Source organism: Macrobrachium rosenbergii, chromosome 33 (assembly GCF_040412425.1).
Source record: "Macrobrachium rosenbergii isolate ZJJX-2024 chromosome 33, ASM4041242v1, whole genome shotgun sequence".
Taxonomy (NCBI): Eukaryota; Metazoa; Arthropoda; class Malacostraca; order Decapoda; family Palaemonidae; genus Macrobrachium; species Macrobrachium rosenbergii.
In genome coordinates this window covers 2,593,860-2,621,049 of record NC_089773.1, presented here as the reverse complement: position 1 = coordinate 2,621,049, position 27,190 = coordinate 2,593,860, and the positions used below count along the sequence as shown (strand labels likewise).

Genomic DNA, 27,190 nt, shown 5'->3' with positions numbered 1-27,190 from the left:
TTCTACTTGTCCCCTTGCCAGTCTCTCTCTTGTGAGGCTTTTAAACAACTAAAAAGGAACTTTTCATATTCAGAACCTCCTGTAATGACTTTCATTTCCATTTTTATTTTTCAACCTCATTACGTACATCAAGACACACCTATTTACTTATTTCACGACTGCTTAATTTCACGTTTACAAAATGACGAACATTTTTTGAGACAGTAGATTTCGTATACAGGCAGTCCCCGGGGTTACGTCGGTCTCAGCTCACGTCGTTCTGAGCCTACGGCGCTTTTCAAATATATTCATCAAAAAATCCGATCCGGGTTACAGTGGATGTTCTGAGGTTACGCCCTTTCAGTCTTATAACACGCTGTAAGCAACAGTAGAATATTTATGCATTTTTGGAGGAAATTCTACAAGATCATGGATGCACACCTCACCAGACGAAAAGTAAATCAATTGGAAAGTTTTCAAGACAAGCAAATGGTTAAAGGCAAGGCTTCCATAAATTTATTTCTCATTTCTGGGTTCGACCTGTGTCAGCCAGTGAAATTGGTTCCATTTAGCACATTTCTAGGTATAAGAATTGCAGTTACAGGTTTGTAACGGCACATCCAATTTGGGACTTTGAGAATTGAGAAGTCTGTTGGACGAAGGCCTGTGGTAGTGGTAATAGCTCACCCCTTGTGTATATCGACATCTGTTTTAGATGAGCGAACTGGGGGTAGTAACCCCAGCAATCTAGATAGCCTTTTTCTCTGGTATATGTAGCAATTCTTATACCTAGAAATGTGCTAAATGGAACCAATTTCACTGGGTGACACAGGTCTTCCCACAGAAATAGATTTTTCCTTTGTCAAAATCCCTTTTTTAGCAATTTTTTAATATGGTGTTCCAGCTTACATCGTTTTCCAGCTTCGCGCTTCAAGAACAGAACCCCTGACATAACCCAGGGACTGCCTAAGAGGAAATATAAAGTTCTCTATAGTTTATGCTTCCATTATTTGCTCTTATTTGTTGCCTCTCCTGTTGGAGCTTTCATGAAGTAGACATTACAAAATTTTGCTCAAATATGCAGGCATTTATTCCTTTTCCCACATATATCTCCACACAGCTGAATTAGTGTGGAGTCCTCTGCACTTAACCTGTGCAAGAGGCATCACAACATGTGCACAGACTGACTTCACTGCAGTTTCTAATACCATGTCAGACATCAATGAAACATCCCAAATAGCCAACTACTTAACAATTAGTTATGGACTTGTATTGTGCAACCCCTCACATTCTCTATGCACTGCCATGAAAAATGCAATGTACTTTACCATACTCCATTTGACTTGCCATAAGCATTTACCTTTCTTAACAATTCATCCTATAGTACTAGCAACCTGGAATATATCTAAACAAAATCTTTTCACATATTTGTTCTGGCTTATCCTATAAATAAAAGTCTCGCCTTCAACTGAAAACAACATTCGCAAGTGCTCGTCGTCCCGGCACTTTGTAACCAAAATAGGATACTTCAATTATGCAACAAAAAATTATATTTACAACCTTACAATAATCCCAACCTGTGTAAATTAGAAAAAATGCCTTCCCTTGGCTGCATTTGCCAGCTCATTCCAACTCATTAGCCTTTGGCAAAGCACTCAATGAACAGAAAGAAAATCAAAAAATCTTTCTACATATATTATGAAACAAAACGATAATCACACCTTTCTCCACATCTCAAATATTTCCCTCAATAATCAGTCAAGCATTTGACAACATTACTACACATCTCATGTGCTATTCAGATATACAATATACAGTACTGTGCTGTAATAAATATCACCTCTTCACATCTTCTGTATGTTGAAAAGCTGGAGATCCCAGAAGTGAAATAAGGGATGTCTGTTGAAAGATATCAACCAAAGGCTGGACTTTAAAAAGCAGTTACAAGTTTGGTATGGAACAATACTACGAGAGTATCATCAAAAAGAATATATTTAGTATACACCATCATGCCTAATACTTAAACCATATTTAAAAATTTGAAGTAGTCTTTCCATCTCCTGTCATAATCTGATATCGTTTCTGAACTCAGAGTATACAAAAATCTGCAATTACAAATTTGAAGGACATTTCAAAGAAAGATAAAATGTGATAGCAATACAACAGATAAAAGAAATTCCACTTTCAATATGTTGTCATTAAACGTACTTAAACAACTCCCAGTGTCAGTTACACAATAAAACAGCCACATACACTGATGTATTGCAATGTAATGTATTCTCACAAAATGCACAATTGATGGGAGAGCAAAAAGGTTCAAAGATCAGAAAATGCCAATTATATCCTAATTCCACTCAGTTCTTATTCTCCTGTATCTTCTCTAATAGCGCATCAGCGTCCTCGGTGGTTTTCACACGAATTAACATCTTGGTTGGCTCCTTCGCTTTTTCGGCATCAGTTTCTATGGGAGGATTAGGAACGCACACTATAATAACGCCGTTCTTTCCAGCTCGAACGGCCGGTACAGAGTTATTGAGAACAATGTTGAGTAATATATTTCCTAGATTTGTGTATGCTCTAACCAATAATTGAGTCTTTTCATCTACCTTTTTAAGATATAATGTGCCTACACCTCTGTCAACGTATGCTCCATCTTTCATATAGAATAACTTGCATTTTTTGTCGTAAAACGCACCTTCTTCCTTTACCTCATTCACCTCTACTTTAGGTGGCTCATCACTAACCTCTTCCGTCTTGTCCCCATCGTCTTTATTCTCTGGCGCAGCCAATGTGCTGCCTATTCCAAAGCTAAACCCTGCACTACCATCTTTTGTAGATGAGTTAAACCCACCGAATATACCAGAACTACTGCTGTTGCTGTTTGAATTTCCAAAATTTAATCCCTCTGACTTTTGGGAGCCAGAACTAAACCCTGTGAAAGTAAACATAGGAGTGGCCTTCTTTTCGCTGTCATTAGAATTTGACCCAAAGGTAAATATGGACTTGACACTTTCAGCTGGCTTTTCTGCTGCTGTAGTCTGAAGGCCAAAAGTGAAAGGCTTGACTGTCGTCGTTTCTTTCGACACTTCTGGCACCACTGGAGTGTTTTCTTTCCCAACTGCTAGGTCCTTTTTAGAAGAATTTGTTGATGGAGCTCCCTCGCATTCCTTGGAGGAACCTTCTTCAGGTGGGTATTTCTTTAGCAACTCTGAAAAATGCTTTTTATAGTCATCAAACACAGGCGTAAGGTTGACATGCGGGTTTTTATCTAGATGTTTTTTTATCCAAACCACCACTCCTTCATTCAGTGCTTTGAGATGGGTCAAGAAGATAGTACTCTTTCCTTCTTCTTCTGAAACCTCTTTATTATCCAAAGGTCCTTTTGATTTAGATTCAGATCCTTTGGCATTGGACAGCGCCGAATCTTGTGTCACTTTTAGAGGCTGCGATGTCTTCTCTGGAGTGGGATCACAATTAGAGTTCAGTTTACCTGACGAATTGTCCGAACTCTCCTTTGAGATGCTGTTCAAGAAATTGAAGGTGGGTGCAGTAGAGGTCGTTGAAGAGGAATTAAAACTAGAGAAGACTGACAGCCCCTTGAATACTGAGGGTGCTCCCGCTTCCCCATTCGTGCCCCGTCGCCGCGCAGTCTTTATCTTCCTGGTTGCCAGCTGTTCTTCTGAAGCCTGTCGAAATGTCCCCATTTCCTCCCGTTCTTCTTCTGCTTCCCAGTTGTCATGGGTCAGCTCTCTAGTTGCTGTGCGTTTTGCCATCTTTCCCTAAAAAGAAATGGTTAATATTAATCTTGACTCCATAAATCTCAAGTATTCAATGCTAACACTGCACGATTAGAGCATCATCTAGAATTTGTTTTTAAAGAATGATATTTAAACACTATCAATTCAAACTGATATAGAGCCCCATCAACCACACCAACAACTTTATGGGAACTTTCCTTGATATAGATTAAGACCTGCAATGAGTTCTTTCCACTATGATCTGTCCCTAAATCTTTCTGCCTCAAGTCCATTTTTCTATGATTTCCTATGCCTTGATGAACTTAATTTTCCCACAGAAAATTGTTGAAATATTGTGTATCTATTTACACATGCAATGATCCCTTATAAACATACTTGGACATGATCACACATGGACATAGGAACTAGGGATTTCTATTGCCAAGAAGTCAACAGAACACTTGCCAGTACTTTCCACTAAGATCTTAAAAAAATATCTCCCAAAATCTGTTCTTAATTATGCACATATGTCGGTAAGGAAAAATTTCATGCACAGTACCCTTGGGTGAGTGAATCATAAAACAAAAGATTTTTGGTCATCAAAGAGCCACTGAAGAATGCAAATACTGTATAAACAGTCAACCAATGGTATTGGCAGGGGATGCGTGCCACTAAACCCCGCGAATAGCTAAAATCCGCGAATACTTGACACCCTCTAAAAACACTTATAACTGCCTATTTTGATAGTTCAAAACACCAAAAAAAAACCTAAATATGCTTATACCTGAATAATTTAATAGTTTTATCACAAAAAGTTCATTTACTCATGAAAATATGAAAATACAGTAATTTGTGAATTAATCATTAAAATACTGAAGATACCATATAAACAGCTGATGGCATTAAAGACAACCATTAATTACATGTTCATAAATTAGCATAAAACAAACATAAATGTCATAAACCTTCTGAGCAGTGCTTCCAAAGGTCATAATGAACACAAGTGAAAGAGAAAACAGAGCATAAAGAAGTACAGTACAGGTATAGTAAATTTGTACTGGTAAACATGAAGGTAAAAATATCAACAAGTAGTTTGCTACTGATACATACAAAAAAATCTACCGGGAATGGCAGGAGTCCCTGGCCTCAGCTAGGCAGGAATTGAGCACTACAAGGTACTACGTAGATATCCTTTTAAGTGTTTATCACATCAATCCTCTACCTCGTGAATTCATGAGTCATGAAATTTACACTATAAAGCAAAGCACTGGGGCACTTTCAGCCATTTAGTGCTTACAACAGTGAAAAGAGGGAGCTGGAGTTGTTGGACAGATACAGAGATCCACAAACGACAGATGAAAAATGCAGAAAAAACAAAAAAAAAAAAGAGATGAGGTACACAGATATAAAGGTGAAACTGGAAGATGACCACAGATCCACTAGAAAGCAACAGAGGTGCTGGGCTGTAAGGTGGAAGAAAGGAAGCCATGCAGTAATGGATGCATGGCAAAACATTACATAGCTAAGGGCCGAGAGGAGACTGCAAAAACCCTTTAGTAATGCCTACAGCGCACCACAGCGGTCCCAGTAATGTGTAAGTAAAATTTAAAAGTGGTCCCCGGTCGTGGGAATATGAGGGTGCTGAGTCTTCAACTTGAAAATACAAAATTGAAATGTAAAACCACAATCAAACTGGAAAGATGCAACAAAGAGAAAATAAATTCAAGAGTATGGTCTGGACATTTAGGCAGTTTGTGAGTCACAGTATAAAGGAACGGGAAAGGAGAGGATGATGTGTACCTATTCAGGAGCGGTAGATGGAATTGGTTTAGAAAAAAGAATAAAAGCACTGCTGAATGGAGAGCAGCTGATCACTGATTGCAATGCTTAAAGGACAGTGCAATATGAGTACAGAACTGGATTATAATGTGCTAGGCAACAACACATGTACTCTGCAAAGAAAGAGACATATTTTATATCGAACAATAGAACGTTAGGCGTAAAACTAGAAAGACGAGATTTGTTGCTGGTAATATAAATGCAAAAATTGGTTACAACAATGAAGGAATGGATGATATAATGGGCAAGGAAAGCCTGAGAGAGACTGAAAATGAAAATGGGGTTCCAATCATTATTATTTGTCCTGCAAATAATCTCCTACCTGGAGGTACCCCTTTCCAACACAAGGACATCCATAAATATATACAACTGGACAATATCAGATGGCAGTCACAGAAACCAAACAGATTACAGCCAGTAATTATGAGAACTGAACTGAACTGAACGTGAAATTTAGGCTACAAGGGCAAGCACTGAGACACTTTCAAACTGAGAAATTTTAAGAGCTGCAAAGAAGCATATGTCACCAGTCATCAGCATATGTCACCAGTCATCACCTACTTATCACTGCCAGCCCTTCGCTGGGAGAGTCGGTAGAGCTTCAGACTGTCACTCAATGGGCCGGAGTTCAATTCCCGCGGCCGGCTGATGAAGAGTTAGAGGAATTTATTTCTGGTGATAGAAATTCATTTCTCGCTATAATGTGGTTCGGATTCCACAATAAGCTGTAGGTCCCGTTGCTAAGTAACCAACTGGTTCTTAGCCATGTAAAATAAGTCTAATCCTTCGGGCCACCCCTAGGAGAGCTGTTAATCAGCTCAGTGGTCTGGTAAAACTAAGATATACTTTTTTTTTTTTACTTATCACTGCCACACTACAGTTGAAATTAAAAGCACCCAACTAAAAAGATTATAGAGAAGTTGTTTAATACAATACAGCTTCTTGACAATGAATATGTATAAAATGTAGAGTAACACTGACATTGTTAGTGTGAATGTCTACATTATAATTGACAAAGACTGTCAAGTTTGCAAACAAATCAATTCAAGAAATTATGTTAGAACTTCCATTTTCAATTTACCCAGTAACTACATTTTCAAAAAGCTGTAACTTAATAAATAAAACCTTAACTTATTGTTAATACACGCAAATCCTTTGGGCCACCTATGTGAGAGATAAATAAACTGGCTCAGCAGTAGAGTTAAACTACTTAATAATAATAATAATAATAATAATAATAATAATAATAATAATAATAATAATCTCAACAGGCTTTCACAACTGACCGTCAAATCAGATTTGCATCTCTACAAACCATATCTAAAGAGGCTTAGACAATTAATGATTAAACTACCATTAAAATTGTCTATCAAGCTGCTAGAAAAATACTTTACCAGGGTACGAGGTAACTAGATGAATATCTTTATGAGACCCAGGATACAACATTAACTAGACAAAAGCAAAAGGTACTCGCACGAAAATTTCAGGTCGGTGACAAACATAGGGTTAGAACGTGCTACGAACTCGTCTAGGTGGTAAAACAACAGGAAATGCATGAAGAGATAAGGGCATAACCACAAAACCAAGCAAATGATGTTGACAAATCCAACTGTTCGAGGATTGTTTGTTTAGTTGGGGTTGCCCACAGAAACATTCTTGGCTACAAAAAATGGGGGGGGGACAAAACCAGTCAAAAGAAAAGATGGGTTAATAACAACATCAGATGATGAAAAATAACACTAGACAGAACACTGTTCATGAGGTCATGAAATGATATCCAAGGGAAGATTTGAATATACTAATGAAAGAACTTGAGACTTTTTAAAAGGAACTAGTAATATAGAAACTTAGGAGCTGAAAAGCACCAGGCTATGATGGAAGCATGGTAGATTTTACCTGATAATTAAACGACACCTTATATACAAACTAGACTTTTGCAGAATATACAATGCGGAAACAAAGCCAGATGACTGGGGACTGGAAGTTGGAGTAAGGGTACACAGAAAGGTAACTCAACTGAATGTGGTAACTATAAAGGCCCTGCACTTATGTTGGTTGTAATGAAAACATTCAGTATGCTCATTTGCAACAAGCAGAAGAAAGAAACCGATAAAATCCTTAGAGATGAACATAATGGTTTCAGAAAAGTCAGGAGCGGCACAAATCATATAGGCAGTCCCCAGTTATCAGTGGGGGTTCCATTCCCGACAGCATGACGATAACCGAAAATCGCCAATAAACGGAAATCGATGAATATTAGGCCCTCTGTTAGGTGGGTGCCGGTGCTGATAAGCGGATATTGGCGCAAAAAATCCAGTTATCGTTGCTGAAAACCCAGTTATTGTCGTCGCTAGACAAGCGCCGTAAAACCGGATCGCCAATAACCGGGGACTGCCTGTATATCTGTCTATAGTATGTATATTATGCAGCAGTGTATGAAATTTCAAAATCCCTTTCTAGTGGCCATGTTGATTGCAAAAGGGCATATGACAGCATCCATAGACCAATGTAATGTTAGTATTCATGAATGAAGTTGTTACAGTACATTGTTAATATTTGTAATTACACTGTTAACATTTATGAATTCTTGATAAGTGAACTTGCAGTCAATAGATGGGTACTACAAGGGTCGTCACCTTTGCCGTTTCTTTTCTGGTGAATTTTATACTAAAAAGACTTGTTGCTGATGATGTTTCAATATATAACACTCAACATAACAGGCAAAGACCACTTAATTGAATGCATTAGATCTGGAGAAATGGGGTACTATGATAAATCTACGACAAAGAGAAATAATGTAATAAAGACATGGCATTCACCAAGGGAAAGGATTAAAAAAGGTTGCATTTTTCATACCCAATACAGGCAGTCCAGGGTTATCGGCATGGGTTCTGTGACGATAACTGAAAATCGGTGATAGAAGCAACGATCCCCGGTTATCGGCATCAATATCTGGTTATCGACACCAATAACGGGGGATCGGCGCCGCCTCCGATAACTGGGGACTGCCTGTATTTGGGAATAAAGACATACTATACACGTTCTCTTGGACTGTAATCTGTTGAGGCTAAAAAAAAGCATATAAAAGTCATGCAGGCTTAATGAGCTTAAGAAACCAAATACAGTTAGACTGGAATGGAAATAAATGTAAGATGATACAGTGAACCCCCGTATTCGCGGGGGATGCGTCCCACACCCCCCTGCGAATAGGTCAAATCCGCGAATACTTAAAACCCCTCTAAAAACACTTAGAACTGCCCATTTTGATAGTTTAAACACAGAAAAACCCTGTAAAAATGCATATACCTGAGTATTTTAACAGTTTTATCACAAAAAGTGCATTTATTCATGAAAATTATATGGAAATACAGTAATTAATGAATATTTCTGTGAAAAATACCGCAAATGGGTGAATTTTCCACGAATGATGGCTAGACATGTTCCACAGAGAAACTCGCGAATGCGTGAGTCCGCAAATCATGAGAACACGAATACGGGGAGTTTACTGTATACTGTATTAGTCTATTGCAATCAACACTGCCATGCAGCCATGAATTATGGTGTGACAGCAAGAATAGCCATCAGAGGAATTATAAGTGTTAAATATAAAGACAAAGAGAGCAATAATACCATAGAGAAATTATGAGAGCTTCATACACAGATGAGCTAATACTAAAGAGTTGGAGATAGCTTGGACAAGTCCTCGGCACCACTCGGGGAGGGTAGAGAGTTCGGCTGGGGTCCAGGAGGCACCAGACGAGTCAGAAGATTCGGACCTAGATGGAAGAGAATTATGAGATTGGAGGCTGGACACAAAAAAAAAAAAAAAAATTGTGAGAGTGAAAGCCCTGGAAACAAACTATGACAGTTTCCCAAACTCTCTGAATCTCAAAGCGTTCATGGCGAAGGCCATCATCATTATTATTGTTATTATATTATTATTATTTATTATTATTATTATTATTATTATTATTATTCAGGAGATGGAACCTACTCGTATGGAACAAGCCCACCAAAGGGGCCACTGACTTGAAATTAAAGCGTCCACAGAATATTAAGGTGTTCATTAGGAAGAAGTAAGAGGAGGTAAAGTGAAATACGGAAAGAAGAGATCGCACTTATTAAAAAAGAAAAAAATGAATAAATTTACAAACAGATAACAATGTATTAAAATACAAGAATAGTATTAGTAGCAGTCAGAAATCTCCTGCTTGGTTTAAATCTTTCGGCAGCCATAAAATGGTAAAAGTCTCATATTCTAGACAACAATGGTTTGAGACACTAGCCAAAACGGTCACCCGATCTTCTCGACTGACCGAAAAGCAACGAGTGAAAATGGTACTGTGCCCAATTTATATGTAAGTAATGATACTGTACCCAATGAATATAACAAAATAATAATACTGTACCCAATGAATATAAAAAATAATGACACTCTAATATAAAAAATAAAATAATGATACTGTACCTAATGAATATAAAAAAAGTAATGATGATAATGTACCTAAAGAATATGAAAAAATAAAATAATGATACTGTACCTAATGAATATAAAAAAATAAAGGTAGTACTGTACCCATTGAATATAACAAAATAATACTATACCCAATGAATACACAAAAAATAATGATAAGTGTACCCAACGAATATAAAATAATGATACTGTACCCAATAACCTAAATGTAAAAAAAATAACAAGGAATTGATTCATAACCGACATTAGGCACATCCCATAAAAAAAAATTATGGACTATGGCCTACATGAAGCCAACCAATGTATGTATATTCCATGTATATGGCCTCGTGCTGAAAATAAGGATTATTATTATCATTATTATTATTACTATAAACCTATCCCACAGGTTGATATACCGACATTAAAGGCAGATTAGGCCTACATTACAGTCAGAGCAAAATTAAGTTCCGTTTCAACTTGCACCTCAAGTAGGCTACAGGGCTACTGAACATTGGGCTAATAAAGTTAATCATTTAAATTCTAATTCAGATTATTCAAGGAAATTACTCAAATATTCATGTAGCTTTATTAAGCCTGGATTCTGCCGCAGGGACATCGCCTGTGACCCACGCTAAAAAAAAAAACAGGCCTAACCTGTCTCAGGCCTCACGTACCTCTTCGAAACAGCTCCGGATGCATAATAATTGCATAATAATTACATAGTAATTAAAAAATATTAAGATTCTACCGAAATAAATCCACTGCCACCAACCAAATTTAAACTGGTCTCGGTTAGCTTAGGCCTAGACTCATACAGCCTGCCACCACGTGAAATAACGCATCCACGGCCTCAAATACGAGGTCAAACTCAATTTACCAAATGAAATCGGCCATAGATTACAAAAGGAGATATAATAAACCCATAAAATGGCAATTCCATCGACACTCAAGACGTACACATGCTCACATCGTAGTCATATGTCTGGCGGCCTTGAGCCACTCGCGACGATGTCGGCGATTTTCAGAAGCCAAATTCAACGACTTTTCACCTAAATAACACAACTACGGAGATGAAATCAGCATCATATGACTTCTAAAAGACTCGTTACATACCCGTTTACACCATAGACGAGTGAGACTTGTAAGATATCGGGGCGATAAAAAAAGGCGGCAGCGGTCTAGGTCTAAAATACTGGTCGCGAGTCACACATTTATTATGGTACGAATGGCGCTCGAGATTTAGAATGTCACTTTCGGGGGGATTTTCATAGATCTCCAACCTCGCTGTTTACTTCTGAGTCTTCTATTTATTTTTATAGATTTTTTTTAAATAGTAAAATACAATAGAATGCTGTTTCGAATGCTTTTTCCTTACGAATAAAGGCATATTCTTTACTTCAGGGAGATAGATTTTTCATAGATTTCCAACCTTCTTGGTGTTTTGGAAGAGTACATCTATGTCTTTTATTTATTTTTATATAGATTTTTTTTTTAATTTTAAAATGCAAAATAATGTATTTCCCATATGACTAAAGTTATAGTCTTTATTATAAAAGCATAGAATGTCACTTTCGGGGAGATTTTCATAGATTTCTAACCAAACTCTTTTGACAAAAGTGCTTATAGATCTTTTATTTATCTTTTAAAACTATTTTATTAGACTTAAAATGCTGAAGGGTACCTTTTCCTGATGGATAAAGGAATGTTTTATATTCGACAATCATTTAGAAACATCCATTTTCCCACGGATATTAAATGAGCAGACTTTTAAAAATGACTGTTTTTCACAATATTTTTTTTTTTATTTTTAAACATGATATACATAAATATGCTTTGATGTTGCAAAAACTATTCACATTATAGCATCCCACCAGACTCGAAACAGGTGGGAGCTAACGAGGACCAAAACATTTATAGGACTGACGGACCTCTGTAATGCCACACCTGTATATGCAATATAAACACACTTGTCACCCACCAACTGTCCACATTCATCTGCGAGATTGCAGAAGTTTGTTACTCGAAATATATGGTTTTGTTGTGTAAACAGCTTTTCTTATGGACCTTTTTAACTTCGTTTATATATATATATATATATATATATATATATATATATATATATATATATATATATATATATATATATATATATATATATATATATATATAAGTTCAGTTATAGAGGAGGGCTAAACATGTGACTGCAGAGTAATTAGTACAAATTTGTTAAGAAGGAAGCGAGAAGACTACAAAAGGAGAAAGTTAATGATACAGGGTGTTTCGAAATTAGAGGCCCCCCTCTGCAGCATAAACTAAAATTGATATGGACAAAAACAAAAGTAATTCAGAATAGGTATTGATTTAAGTTTCTCTCTGAGTATTTAATAATTTGTGTGGCCTCTATCTGCCTGTACCACAGCCTGCATTCTGGAGGGGTATGATTTCAGCAAATCGCAAAAAAGCTGAGACTCAAACTCCATTTCCCTGAGCACTTCGGTCACCTCTCTTCGCAGGTCGTTGAGGCTTGGTGTACCATCATAGTTCACTGTGCACGCTTCAACACGATCCTTTAAGATACTACCAATGTTTTTACACACATGAAGGTCAGGGGAGCTACCTGGAAATTTACTTGACGAGAAGAAATCGATACCACCGTTTCGAAGCAGCTCCTGTGTCTGAAGAGCCTTGAAACATGGTGCCTTATCATGCAAAAATGTGACTTCTTCAACAGATGACACATTTTCAGGATCTTTGAGGAAAGGAAATACTCCACCAGTAAGCACAGTTTCTCTGAAATATTCGCCATTCCATGACTGTCCCTTTTCTTTGATGATCCACATTAACCATTTGGCTGTGAAACAGAGAAAAATTCCCAAACATTCAGGAAATTTCACAACTTGGCGATAGTGCACGTCATCGCTGATATCATCCAACTTTGCAGCCCAAATAAATTTTTATGATTTGGCTTCCTGACTGTGTAAATGAAGAATTCATCTGATACAGCAACATGGAGAAAGTCAGCTTCATCCCAATCTTTAAGAAATGAACCACAAAACCATGAACGGTCTTCTCTCTGTTGCTGAGTGATGTTGGGCTTGCTGATAACATGAAATGGCTTGATACCAATTTTTTTCAGCTCACGATATACAGCACTATCACTTCTCTTCTTTCCTCTTTTTGTTTCTAGTTCAGGCGCCAATTTACGTAAAGACTTTCTTGGTCTACCCACTGCCTCAGCTATGATGTCTTGACTCCTGAGAAAGGACTTCAGGGCTTCCCAGATTCTCACTCTTTTTGCGATGACAGTCATATGGATTTTTGTTCCAGTTTCTTTTAACAAAGGATTCATCTCTTTTAATGTATTTAGCTATCCAGGAACGTGAAATGAAGGATGCGCCAGCATACCTGGCCTCTCTGAAGGTTATAGCCCGGATTCGGTCAATCCATCCGATTTCCTCTGAGTCGTTAGCCATGGCTGTTATCTAACTCCGTCACTCAGTCTGAAAATACAAGAAATGTAAAATGAAAAATAGCTTCATAGAAACTTAAAATAATGTACTTGGAGACAGGCTATAGCAGAAAACTTCATAACTTTCCATTTGTTCTGTGGAGGGGGGAGGCTCTAATTTTGAAACACCCGATACATGAGCTACTACTAAAGCCGCATAGATGGAAGGGGTAGAGGAGGAGTTTGTAAAATTCCATGACAAGGTCATATGAACAGCAGGGAGTGCTTGTGAGTATAAGATTGTAGGAGGAAGGAATAAAGACAAACAAGTGAAAAATGAGCCGAAGTTTCTGAGTAATCGAGCTTTCTGTATAGCGGCGGCCCAGGAAACTCAGCCATGGTCCTGTGGTGGCCTCTGTTGTTGGTACCTATAGCAGTGCTAGAAGTATGATTATGGATAACTTTAACCTTGAATAAAATCAAAACTACTGAGACTAAAGGACTGCAGTCTGGTATGTTTGATGAATGGAGGGTGGATGATCAACATACCAATTTGCAGCCCTCTAGCCTCAGTAGTTTTTAAGATCTGAGGGCGGACAGAAAAAAGTGCAGATGGACAGACAAATAGACATCGCAATCGTTTTATTTTACAGAAAACAAAAAGCAGTTGGATGAGGAAAATGTTTGGAAAAGGATAAAGGAGATTATGTATAAGGTGTAACTGCATGACAGAAGAAATTGTGTAAAGGTGTACAAAGAAGATGGGTGAGGATGTCAAGAAGAAAGTAAGGAAAAGATTTGTCCGAAATGAAAGGTGGAGAACAGACAGAATTAAATGACGACTGAGTGGAAGACGTAAGGTGGGTGATGGGATTACAAATGAGATGCTGTGGTACAGTAACGAAAGCGTGACTGAGTGGCTGACCTGGATCTGCAAGGTATATCCGGAAGACGGAAAAATTCCAGAGGAATTGGCATAACAAATATCTGTCCTATATTGTTTAAAGGTCAAGGTGGCAGACAGGGAATGTAGAGTGTGCCGAGAATGGAAAGTGATTGGTTCTGTGCAAGAATTCGGCTGAGACAACTGTATGTCATGTCTCCATGACAGTTTCATAAATTTATAGACGGAGTGATATGAGATGTTAGACAAAAAGCAGTAGATGTAGATGAGAGAAGGGAATAAGTCATGTGTGGGGTATGTAATAGCTGATGTTTGCAGCTAATACTGTACTGATTGGCGACAGTGAAACAAAGTTGCACTAACAAATGAAAGAATTTTAAATTGTTTGCATGAGTAAATGCTAACAAGAATAAGGTTATAACAAATGGGAACCAGTAAGAAGGAGCAATGAATATCAGTATGGTTGAAGAATAAGGGGCAAATCACAGGGAACAGGATGCATACAAAAAAACTGGGAAAAGAATCGAAGTGTTAGCATTTATGTAGGAATGGTTGAGCCAACTCTCCTTCACAGGAAGGAAGTGTGGATATTAAATCTTAATTAGAATAAGTAAAAAATGTGCCGAACTTTCTATGGCGCAATCGAGTTCTCTGTACAGACTATAATCAAGGCCACCGAAAACAGATCTATCTTTCGGTATAATGCTGTATGAGCCGCAGCCCACGAAACTTTTAAAAAAGGGCCGGTGGTGGCCTGTCCTATAGCGTTGACAGACGCACAACTATGGCTAACTTTAACCTTAAATAAAATCAAAACTACTGAGGCTAGAGGGCTGCCATTTGGTATGTTTGATGATTGGAGGGTGGATGATCAACATAGCAATTTGCAGCCCTCTAGCCTCCGCAGTAGTTTTTAAGATCTGAGTGTGGACAGAAAAAGTGCGGACGGACAGACAAATAGCCATCTCTATAATAGTTTTCTTTTACAGAAGGATTACTGAAAGGGTAGGAATGTGAATAAACAGAGACTGATTGATTGATTCTCGGTTGTAAAGTCAAGCACTAGGGCACTTTCAGCCATACAGTGCTTGAGACAGCGAAAAGAGGGAGTTGGAGTGGTTGGACAGCAAGATAAGAGACCAGAAAATAAATGAGATGAAGTACAGGGATCTACACTATACAGTCACGTCCCACCAAACACACAAGTATTGGTCTTACATTGGCCCAGTACTGGACTTCCTGACTTTTGGACATTGACACAATGCTCCCTAAAATGGCCAGAAGATTGGTCCAACTTATACCCGTTTGCACACTGGGCTACTAATGGCGCTGTATCGATACAATTTTGGGCGAACACATACGATCCACAATCATTCCAATGCATGTATTGGAACGGTAGTGGAACGATTACGGGATACCACTTGACTGTACTGGGCAGAAACTGGCACGATTACCAGTATCCATTGAGGATTGTCATACTCAGTTTGAAATTATTATCAAGCGTTTTTCCGATGCATATACCGGAAAAGGATTGGCACAGATAAGGAATTCCAATGCATGACAGTTTTGGGTACCTATTTCAATGACAGTGATATCCACAATTATGTCTTATGCATTATATATATATATATATATATATATATATATATATATATATATATATATATATATATATATATATATATATATATGTGTGTGTGTGTGTGTGTGTGTGTGTGTGTGTGTATAACACAGAGTACATATATAATAAAAAGTGAGAGTGCAAACAAGTTGGAGGTAGCCTATATATGGTGCAATGTGCGTTGGAGGCATGACGTAGTGTTGATGACGAGCCCTCTGTGTAGGTACTCGAAAAGGCCATCAATGCTTTAGAAGTCTTGTGCACAAGTGGTTTATCTAATACTCAGAGGTTGAAGTATTTTTAAACTTAAGGTTCTCACATATGTCTCTCTCTCTCCCTCTCGCATTTGATAACTTTCGTTTCTAAATGTTTACTTAATTAAATAAAAGATAATTATTAACAATTCGTTCATAATCAAATTCACAAAGCATAGAAAATGTGAACTCGAATTAGACAGAGCGGAAACAGGTGCCACTTTCGAAGTGGGGATAGAAGTAAGAGGAAGTGGAACAGGGAAAAAGAGGAGACAGAGATGGGTGGACCACCTTGCTGGAATTGAGAGAGAGAGAGAGAGAGAGAGCGTCTTTCTCTGAAATTCCACAACATCAACGGGCGATGTCGTGGAAGTTTTCTGCACAGGAGGCAATCCATTATTCAGCAGTTCAAAGTTTGAATCTGGCAGTGACCGTTGTATTACCTTTCTCAGAGGTTGAATATATATATATATATATATATATATATATATATATATATATATATATATATATATAGATAGATAGATAGATAGATATTACTGTAAAAATATCTCCCATAACTGAGCGGTAACATTAATGAAAATCTGTGCAGATAAATCTTTGCTCTTCACTCATATCCTGGTCAACATCAATGACGGCTCTCTGAATCGTCATCCCCTATCAACACTATTAAGCATCTGCGCAGGTTTATGAGCCGTACCAAACTTCAAAGACGAAACAGACAGGTGTCTCCAGTGTAACGAAGCTTGCACAGACAAACGAAGACACAACTTATCATCATAATAATAAGTCGCTTCCTCGGCTGACTGACTGACCTGGCTGGCTATCTAAGTGACTGAGTCACCATCGAAACCAGCATTGCTTTGGCGTTTATTTGTGTATTTCAGTTACTTTACGTGTGAAGTCGTGTGACGAGACGTCACAGTCCGCCGCATTACGTCGGTTTGAGCAACATAAGGAACGTCCGGGTGTCTTGCGACGGAGGAAAATCGCTCCAGCTCCTGATTCCATTACAGTCAAGGTTAATTTCTTTGAAATATCTGATCAACCCAAATCTTCCCGTCTCCTTTTCTCTCCTTTTCGTCCGCTCGAACTAACTCCCTTCGAACCCCCAAAATCGTGCCATTCTGAAACGGCAAAAAAAATCCCCTGACCGAGATATATTTTGCTCGGGCGGAGAAATAAAGCGATCAAAAATTACAGGCGAGGGAAAAGTGCTACGGCGATTTTAGCAGAGTTAACTCTACTCGGCGAGCGGCAAGACGGTGTGCGGTCGTTCCAACAACACCGCCGTATCGGGACCTCTGTGCATGTTTATCTCCTGTTATTTGTGATTGTTTGAAGTCGTTTTGGACCTCTTTTTGGATAACAGCCGGACCGAGACACCTATAATGCGATGGACCTCCCGACACTCCAGTACCAGATGTGGCTGGCCGTCAAAAAGTACCAGGTAACGACAAACGTTTTTCCCGATTCATAAATTAAAGTATACTTTCCGAAACTTCGCTTCTTACTCTCGCTGGGATATTGATTGTTTGAAGTGTGTCGCTTTTTCGTCGCCCAGACTTTGTTTGAAGTTGTTTGAGAACTTGTGGGGCCAAGGAAGAAGGGCCAGGATTATTACGGCTGGGTTTGAACCGCTTCCTTGTGCATTAACGTATTGATTGAGTTATCGTGGGAATGATTGTTTTGCTGAAGAGAGAGAGAGAGAGAGAGAGAGAGGGGGGGGGGGAGCGATGGTACACGGCCTTGCCCGTGTGAGTGTGTTTGTATGTATCTCTATCTTTCCCTCTCTGCTGTCTCTCTCTCTCTCTCTCTCCCTCCCTCTCTTTCGCTCTTTCTCTCACTCTCTCCTCTCATTCGAGCCGCTCTCTTTCTCTCTCTCTTTGTTATAGCTCTTGATAATTCATAATTTTCCAGATTACTCCCCGTTATAATCTAGAATTATTTGAATCTCTCTCTCTCTCTCTCTCTCTCTCTCTCTCTCTCTCTCTCTCTCTCTCTCTCTCTCTCCTTTTTACAGCTCCAATTAGGCAGTTTTTCGAACTTGGCCCAGGTCTAGCCCTATAATCTTTTCGTGAATGTACGAATGTGACATCCGTGTCCCTGCGTCGTATTTAAATGAATTATCACGACAAGTTTTATTAAAAAGGATTAAAACACAATTTAACTCTTAAGACTGAAGATGCCCCAAGAAATCATATGTGCCATCTGGGAGAGATGGATTTGTGCGTGCGCCTTTCCTCACTCTCTCTCTCTCTCTCTCTCTCTCTCTCTCTCTCTCTCAAGCTGGCGTATTGATTTGGCTAAGACTTGTTGTTTATCTTAAATGTTTATGACTGTGTTCAGTTATGCTTATGTTGCTTTGAAAGTTGGGTATTGTATCGTTGCATAAACATACGAACACACACACTCACACATATATATTATGTGTGTGTGTGTACAGTATTTATACATATATATTATAACTGAAGCTCATTTATACAATTCCCCAAGCTTTGTTTAAAATTGAAGATTTTATAATGATTTAGAAGTTTCATTCATTTGAAAAGTAAGAATTCAGTTGTAGCTCATTTAATTTAGAAATAATCACGGCTCACTTTTTATAAATCCGTCTAATTGCGTCCATGACAGGAAAAAAGGGTTAAGCAGGTAATATATCGACAATCATATTCAATGGAGTATGCGCGAGTTAGCGTAGTATCGACTTTTGTTTAATGCAAGTTAAGGTTGACGGTGATGTTCAACAGGTTATTAGTCCCTACATAAACATTTTTCGTCGTTCAGTAGTCTTGGACTTGAGTTAAAACGAATATTTTTATTGGATTTACTATTAATAACCGTGTGTTTTGAAAACCCCTCCATTATTAGATTATCAGTCACATTTTTAATAACCATACGCGCCTAGACTTATTCCTCCTCTTTGCAAGCCAAGGCCCTTCTTTTAATTGGAGTATTTACGCATTTGCGCGCTGGTAAACTTCGCTAAATGATCGATTTACGCACCCTGACATTGCTCTCTTGGCGTCAAGACAATCCCTCTAAGGTTATTGCATTGTGGCTGTGGTTTAAAAGTTAAAATAAGCCGTGGCACGTTGAGCGTTTTGCTATTCATGCTGATTGTCGGAGGAGAGAGCCATTTCGCACGGTGGCCTGTTTGCCATTTATTTCCTCGAAAAGAATGACTTGTTCGGCTCGAAAGAATGAGCCTTCGTTCTCCCAAAATAGCTCTTTTGCACCGTCGCGAGTGGACGACGGAAAAGACCAAAGCGTGGATGGAAATATTAAGGAATAACGAATAAAATAAAGAAAAAAAATATGTCGTGGCAATGGCGTTGAGGAATGGCTTTCGCAGCGAATGAAATGTCGCCATTCAACATCTGTTTCCCGCCTGCCTGCTCTCCCGGTATCTCCCAGCCCACCCCCACCCACCTCCGGATGCCTCCCTCCCTCCCTCCCATCGTAACGCCCCCATCTCCCACCACCCTAGAGCTTGGCGGGAAACTGGTGACGTAAACTATCATCTTTATAAGATAGTTTCGTATTATTATTATTATTATTATTATTATTATTATTATTATTATTATTATTATTATTATTATTATTATTTCCCCCTCTTCCACCACCTTAGAGCTTGGCGGGAAACTGTTGACATAAACTATCATCTATATAAGATAGTTTAGTTCGTATTATTATTATTATTATTATTATTATTATTATATGAAACAAAAATGAACAAAATGATCAGCTTACTGTCAGATTCCATTATGGAATTCCCACTGATTATTGTTATATATATATGTTACCCCATGAAATCGAACTCACTATTCGGTCGGAATATTATCCGGTATACACCCAGAAAAAGTTACTTCTGATAGTGCATACACCATAGCTACAATTCGAACCTACGCCTTTTGGGTACAGAATAGGGTGACAGTGACTTAAAGTGTCCCAAGTGACACTCAGAGTACGCATTCCTTTATCCAAATTCCCCATGGGTCTATTGGCTACACCCTGAGGTTTATTTTTGTACTAGTGTTAGTAAACCATTGTGTGTTGCGTAGGCTCTGACACTATGTGAGTGATGATGACGATTATAATACTTATGATGATGATGTTTGCGACGTAACATTTTAATTTGTATAACCATTTTTATAACTACGGCTTTTGGTAATTATGCGAATTTTATGCGGTCACTTTATTTTTTGTATACAGAGAATATTAGACTCTTTTCAGCCTGTTTGTCATTTAACTATATTAGAAACTTGACAACGTTTGTAAATGCGTGTGATTTACTTTTACCATTTAGCGGTTTTTTTTTTTCTTGTTTGGTTGGCTGAATTGGCGACTTAAAAGTTTTTATAATTCTGAGTCTATATTTTTGGTACTATTGATAATCTGGCCGTGTCTTCACTTAACTGAAACTTAAGTATGTAAATGTAATTTAGATAATTATTTTCAGTTGTATTCTAAATTGTATTTACTTTTGGTTGTTAAACCTATATGTATCAACAACCCTTTTGATTTTAGCTTTACACGGGTCTAGCTGTTTAAATGCCACTTCTCTCTCTCTCTCTCTCTCTCTCTCTCTCTCTCTCTCTCTCTCTCTCTCTCTCTCTCTCTCTCTCTCTCTCTCTCTCTCTCAGAATAATGTTGAATGTGGCGGGTACGTTGTTTTGTACAGCTTTGTGCTGTATGTATTGGCACCGTCTGTATGTTATACGGAATTTCTGACACACGTAAGCCACATTCCCGCCCCACCCCCACGTCAACTAGAGGTGGGGAATTTCCCCACACTTGATCTGGGGAGGGGTTTGTGTCGGGGGGGAGGGAATTCCCCATAATTGCTGTAGGGGCAGTCCCTAGACGTCCTTAGGTTTCCTTCCGTGTGAATTTGTTTATTCTTACATATTCCCTGACTTGAATCATCAGTCTGACAGAAGGCGGGGTTTCGCTCTCTTACTTCTTTGCACATAAAAGGAAAGTTGAAGCCCCCCATTTGTGGTTTATTCCCGCATTCGAGAAAGTAAAACAATGTCATAACAGTTGTTTCCAGTTTAATGTTTCTCACTGTTTTTTTATTAACAAGATTTTCATTTTTTAATGTGATTTTACAAGTTTTCTAGATTGAATTCCTTATTTCTTTATCGCTTTTGCAAGGTTTCTTTGTCTGTACACGTTGCCATTATGATTTCATATTGTTTTTTGTTTTGTCGTTTCTGCAAGCTCCTTGTCTTTTTTTGTACTTGTTTCTCATTTTTTGTCATATTTGTAGGCTTTCTTCGTCTTTTTCTAGTTGTCGTCATGGCAAACTGTGTCTTTTTTTTGTCTTTTCTGCTATTCTAGACTTATGCTTGATAGCTGTACTAGGCTTATACTGTAGCCACTGAACTGCAGTTCTTAGGCCTACTTTGATAACCATTGATAACCATCGAAATAGTAACGCCATTCACATAAAGCAGTAGTAAATGTGAAGATTAAGGCTGTGTCGAGTTTGTATTCATTAGTGATACTTGCCAGGCTCTCTCTCTCTCTCTCTCTCTCTCTCTCTCTCTCTCTTGCCTCTTTAAAAACGCATTAGCTTGGCAGATCAATGCATAAGAACGGCGTCCATTGAACAGAGAGAGAGAGAGAGAGAGAGAGAGAGAGAGAGAGAGAGAGAGAGAGAGAGAGAGAGAATGTTGCCAAGTAACCGTCAATTGAAAGTAAACGTATTGTCTTGTGTCACCTGTAGTGTGTATATGTATATGAGAGAGAGAGAGAGAGAGAGAGAGAGAGAGAGAGAGAGAGAGAGAGAGAGAGAGAGAGAGAGATGACATGTTGCCAAGTAACCGTCAGTTGAGATTGTACGTCATATGTAACCTGTGTACGTGTGATTGTATGATGTATATGAAGGACAGAAGAGAGAGAGAGAGAGAGAGAGAGAGAGAGAGAACCCAGGAACACTGGATGGATTAATATTCTTCTTGTAACTCCTCGGTAGTAAATGGCTCCTTCGCCTTTAAAAAAATAAACTGGAACTGAGTCGGGACATGGAAATTCTCCCGCGCCTCTATTAGACCGATAAGCATAGCATTCGCCTTGCCTTCTCTCTCTCTCTCTCTCTCTCTCTCTCTCTTCTCTCTCTCTCTCTCTCTCTCTCTCTCTCTCTCTCTCTCTCTCTCTCTTTATAAACGCAAGTCTCACACCGAGTACACCCAGACTCGATCGCCAAATCGGCTGAGGAAAGCAATAATACGGGGTAGATTACACGAAAATCCAACATAATTATCTCTGTTGACATAAGTATTGATTTATGTACGTGGTTGTTAGTCGACTTGGGGAATGACACGACATTGCAAAAACTGACAAGTGGCTAAATTTGCAATAAAACTTGCAAAATGGAGAAAAATATCTAGTTGACAAGGAGCTGAAAAAATGACTTACGAAAGAATAGCAGAAGTTATGAAGAGAATCCTTGCAAAGCCGAAGACAAACAGAAGACTAGAAAATATGCAAATGGACAAATACACGAAGTAAAGTTTGTTTAAAGCGAATTCCAGGGGACTGTTATCTTCAATTCGTTATAGGCATCATTCGTTATAAAACGAGACGTTTGAAATGATTGGATGACCCCCCTTGTTTTGATACAGAATGAAATCCAGACGATAAAGTATCGATCCTCCAAAGTGTATCAAGATTTCTAATACATTTCAACAAAAGTCATTGGTACAGTTTAAGAGGTAGATATGTATTTTAATATCTATAACAAAATTAAAGTTGCGTTTGTAGTTTTTTCTTTAAAAGCTTTAAATAAGAAAGTAGCACAGCATATTAATTCTTCTGCTTCACGGGGATAACAGTTGTTTGATGTTTGGTTAACAATAAAATTATCACTTCGTTACAACAGGTTTTTTTTTAGTAATAAAACTATCACCGGGACGTACAAAATAGTTCGTTATAACCTGATTTCGTAATAAAGAATTCGTTACATACCCATAATTTTAAGTCCATTTATTTGAATTTGGACCTCGGAATTCACTTTGATTCGTTATAAGCCTAAATTCGATACAAGGCTGTACGTTATAAACGAACTTTACTGTAAAAGACTAGTGTAGGCCTATTATAGACAATCTTACCAAAAGGTGACAAACCCAGCCTACGAAAAAGACGGTACAGACTTGCTGTAAAACTGACGACAAAACTTGACAAAGTATTTATAGTACAATCCTAACAAAGTGAAACCGTATGAACACAGTTAAATTTACGTACCCTAAAATAAACATGCAAAACAATGATGCAAAAATGGCAAGAAAAACTCGCAAATCCACCATATTGTCCAGAGAGAGAGAGAGAGAGAGAGAGAGAGAGAGAGAGAGAGAGAGAGAGAGAGAGAGCGTGCTTGTGTCAAAAAGGGAAGTACGTACAACTTATGAACGAGGGTGTACTTGTGACCTTTGGAAGCGGTAATGTTTCGTCTTTAAGGCTTTTCAGTAGACGGGCTTCATCGTGGTCCTGAGAGACAATACATCATAGGCTTATTCATACATTTGTTTGCGTTATGAGAGAGAGAGGGAGAGAGAGAGAGAGAGTGTGTGTGTGTTAGACTATAATTCTGATTAGGCTTTGAAATGACTGTGAATTTTAAATGGCTGTTATAAGAATTCTTCAAAGGGTTTCGGATTCTAACGCTCCGGATTCTTCGGTCTAGAGGATTCTAGGGATTCGTAATCCAAGATTCTAGACGTCAGGAAGACATTTTAAGCGCATGTGAAGGATTATCGACGTTTAAATATGCCATTTATCCCCGAGCACTCTATAATCCTCTGAACCGAAACTGGTATTCATATATGTATTTTTCTGTGTAATACATATGTATATATATATATATATATATATATATATATATATATATATATATATATATATATATATATATATATATATATATATATATATATATATATATATATAGTCTACAGTTATAAACTTCACCATTAGACTACAGTAGGCTATATCTTACAAGGATGAGCGGTCTCTCTCTCTCTCTCTCTCTCTCTCTCTCTCTCTCTCTCTCTCTCTCTCTCTCTCTCTCTCTCTCTCTCTCAGTTTTCCTTCAGGATGTGTATAGTTTTTAGGGTTCATGGAACAGGAATCTAATCCCTGATCTTGCCCAGAATATGGCGTGATTATCAAGGGATGTTATTTAATAAGAAGTACCTGTGGCTACACAGTATTATTATTATTATTATTATTATTATTATTATTATTATTATTATTCAAAAGATGAACCTTATTCCTATGGAACAAGTCCACCACAGGAGCCCTTGACTTGAAATTCAAGCTTCCAAAGAATATTATGGTGTTCAATAGGAAGAAGTAACTCTTTGGAAGCCAGGAGTAAGGCACCTTCTTTTAGCGTAAAAAGCAAAATATAGATAAAAATTTTACTTATGAAACACACCAAAAGAAAATAAACTTGGTATAAAACAATACACAGTTTAAAGTCAGTAACAGGTAACAATACACACTCAGTATGGTGTAGATGTGTACTGTGCATGCATGCTTTTATGGTATGTTGCAGGTGTCAGTAACACTTGGGTCTCTTACAAAGAAGGGATGCTAATAGTGTGTGGTATTCACAGATGGTGACCATTCCAAGTACTGAGCAGAGTCAGTGTGTATAACATCAGCACCATGGTGAACATGTTTACCACCTTGCATACATTGGTGGTCATCCGTCCAAGCACTAATCAGACCAGAAACTGGAAGTAGGTGTAAATACACAATAACAAAAGGGAAGTGTACTGGATTGTACTCTTAAGGGTGGACTTCACAGCTCATTTATTTTTGCTTACACTGAGGAGGTTACACTTTCGGTGGTAATTCTATATATTAGCTCCGTGCCTGTTTTTACCTTTTCAACTGGTTTTTTCTACACTTTTAGGGGTTCTGATACTGGCGGTGAATCTATTTGTTGTCAGCCAAATGGAATGCCCCTTCGCCGTGTTTAGTACTGGTCCGGGGGGGGGCGGGGTTGGGTACCCATACGTTAACAAGTTATTGCACTTGCCGGACGAAATATGAACTGTTCGAAACAGACGTACCCGTGCTCTGTCTTGTGAAGATCGCGTATGGAAACCCCTTGTTGGATGGACTTCAGGGGTTAATTACAGGTTAATTACACTCGAGCTCCAAAAATGAAAGGTAAATTCATAATTAGCAACTAAAAAACTGTAGAAAGAGTTAAGTTAGAAGGCAGTCGCCGCCGCGGAGCAACCGTTCTACCCTTTCAGTTTATTGTATTCGTCTGTCTCCCTTTTAAAATGATTACTCAGAAAGATATGTGTGGATTTTCATGAATATTTGACCAAAGGTAGTTCTCAAGACAGGCAACAAGTGAGTAAATTTTGGTTGAGATAGGAATGCAACTTCTTGGAAAGAGAAGTTGTTTTGTGAGAGACAGGAACCTCACTTTTGGGAGAATAGACCCTTTTTGGGGTGGATTGCTCCTCACCTTTGTCAGAGATTTGAGGTCCCTGAATGCTCTTGTTAATGTTTGTGAAATTACAGTTTTTGTGTGTGTATGATTTGGTACTTTTAGTTTTCTGTAAAAGAAAACTATTGAGCTGGCTTTGTCTGTCCGCCCTCAGGTCTTAAAAACTACTGAAGCTAGAGGGCTGCAAATTGGTATGTTGATCATCCAACCTCAAGTCATCAAACAGACCACATTGCAGCCCTTTATCCTTTGTAGTTTTTATTTTATGTAAGGTTAAATTTAGCCATGATCATGCTTCTGGCAATGATATAGGATAGACCCACCAACAGGCAGTGGTTAGTTTCATGGGCCATGGCTCATATAGCATTATACCGAGACCACCAAAAGATAGATCTATTTTCGGTGACCTTGATTATACGCTGTAGCGGCTGTACAGAAAACCCGATTGTGGTGAAGACACTTTGGTGCATTTTTTACTTGTTTGGAATTGTAATTTCCTTTATATTTATGTATTGTTTTTGTCATTTATTATAAAGTAGTTGATTGCTATTATTTTTGTTGTTGATGATAATTTATAATGACAATGTTAGACCTTACCAAAGTAAATGTTATACTGTATAGTTAACCTTCTGAAAATGTTCCTTTAACAGATTTTGATTGGCCGACGTCAGGAAGACCCTAATGTAAGTATCTCTCTCTCTCTCTCTCTCTCTCTCTCTCTCTCTCTCTCTCTCTCTCTCTCTCTCTCTCTCTCTCTCTCTCATTTTACTTCAAGTTCATTGTTTTTATATATTGAAAAAGTTAACATCGTAAAGAAGTTTCAAAGATTGTAATTTACAACTATTGTAGAAGATTAAAAATAAATATATCCAATAACTTCAGTTGGCAACTTAAGGAGCAGGAATGACATAGGCCAGCTTAATCAAACGAGGATAAATTCATGTATAAGTTTTGTATATGTTATAAATGATACTCAACAGTAATTTCCATTCAAGATGACTGTTTGGACGACATTATTGATATGTCTAGTGTAGGTAATCTCTGTAGCTATTTCAAGTCATTGACGCCAAATACTTGGGGGTCCCGGAGAAGAAGTTCCTGGTTATGTTAATCCTTGCTTGGGTTAGGTAGGACATTGTGGTCAGTGATGTATTAGGTAGGACAACATGCCCTAGTATGGGTTCGTCAAGACTTGGTGCCCTAAGACGAGTTAGTTAAGACATGGCACGTTAGGATGAATTGAGCAGGACATGGTGCCTCAGGATGGCTTAGGTTACAATTGATAGGCCAATGTGCAGTTGTTATTTGGTACCCTAAAGCATGTGAACCCCGTAGGGAGGTAGTGACATCGGTGCATCTCACGGGGTGCACTGTAGGATTACTAAAGGTTCTTCGCAGCATCCCTTCGGCCCCTAGCTGCAACCCCTTTCATTCCTTTTACTGTACCTCCATTCATATTATCTTTCTTCCATCT

General features: G+C 38.2%; 2 protein-coding genes across 6 annotated transcripts in view; one reads left to right on the top strand and one right to left on the bottom strand.

The window, feature by feature from the left end:
• Window positions 1–1,953: 1,953 nt before the first annotated feature.
• Nup50 (nuclear pore complex protein Nup50) lies at window positions 1,954–11,316 on the bottom strand. 5 transcript variants are annotated; one of them, XM_067133152.1, is made up of 3 exons: window positions 11,125–11,316; window positions 9,186–9,331; window positions 1,954–3,758 (listed from the first exon to the last, which is right to left on the bottom strand). In XM_067133152.1, the coding sequence occupies exons 2-3, from the start codon at window positions 9,186–9,188 to the stop codon at window positions 2,334–2,336; spliced, it is 1,428 nt and encodes a 475-aa protein (XP_066989253.1). In that variant the 5' UTR covers window positions 9,189–9,331; window positions 11,125–11,316; the 3' UTR covers window positions 1,954–2,333. The 5 variants fall into 5 exon arrangements, with proteins under 5 accessions (XP_066989253.1, XP_066989256.1, XP_066989257.1 ...); XM_067133155.1 differs by having other exon boundaries at window positions 10,969–11,229; XM_067133156.1 differs by lacking the exon at window positions 11,125–11,316 and adding an exon at window positions 10,686–10,996.
• A 5,605-nt stretch (window positions 11,317–16,921) lies between these two features.
• LOC136855798 (uncharacterized) overlaps window positions 16,922–27,190 on the top strand; it is a 33,290-nt gene continuing 23,021 nt past the window's right edge. The window contains exons 1-2 of the mRNA XM_067133151.1: window positions 16,922–17,688; window positions 26,367–26,399. Of these exons, the coding sequence (XP_066989252.1) occupies window positions 17,635–17,688; window positions 26,367–26,399 (87 nt within the window). The 5' untranslated portion in view covers window positions 16,922–17,634. The remainder of the gene's footprint in view (window positions 17,689–26,366; window positions 26,400–27,190) is intronic.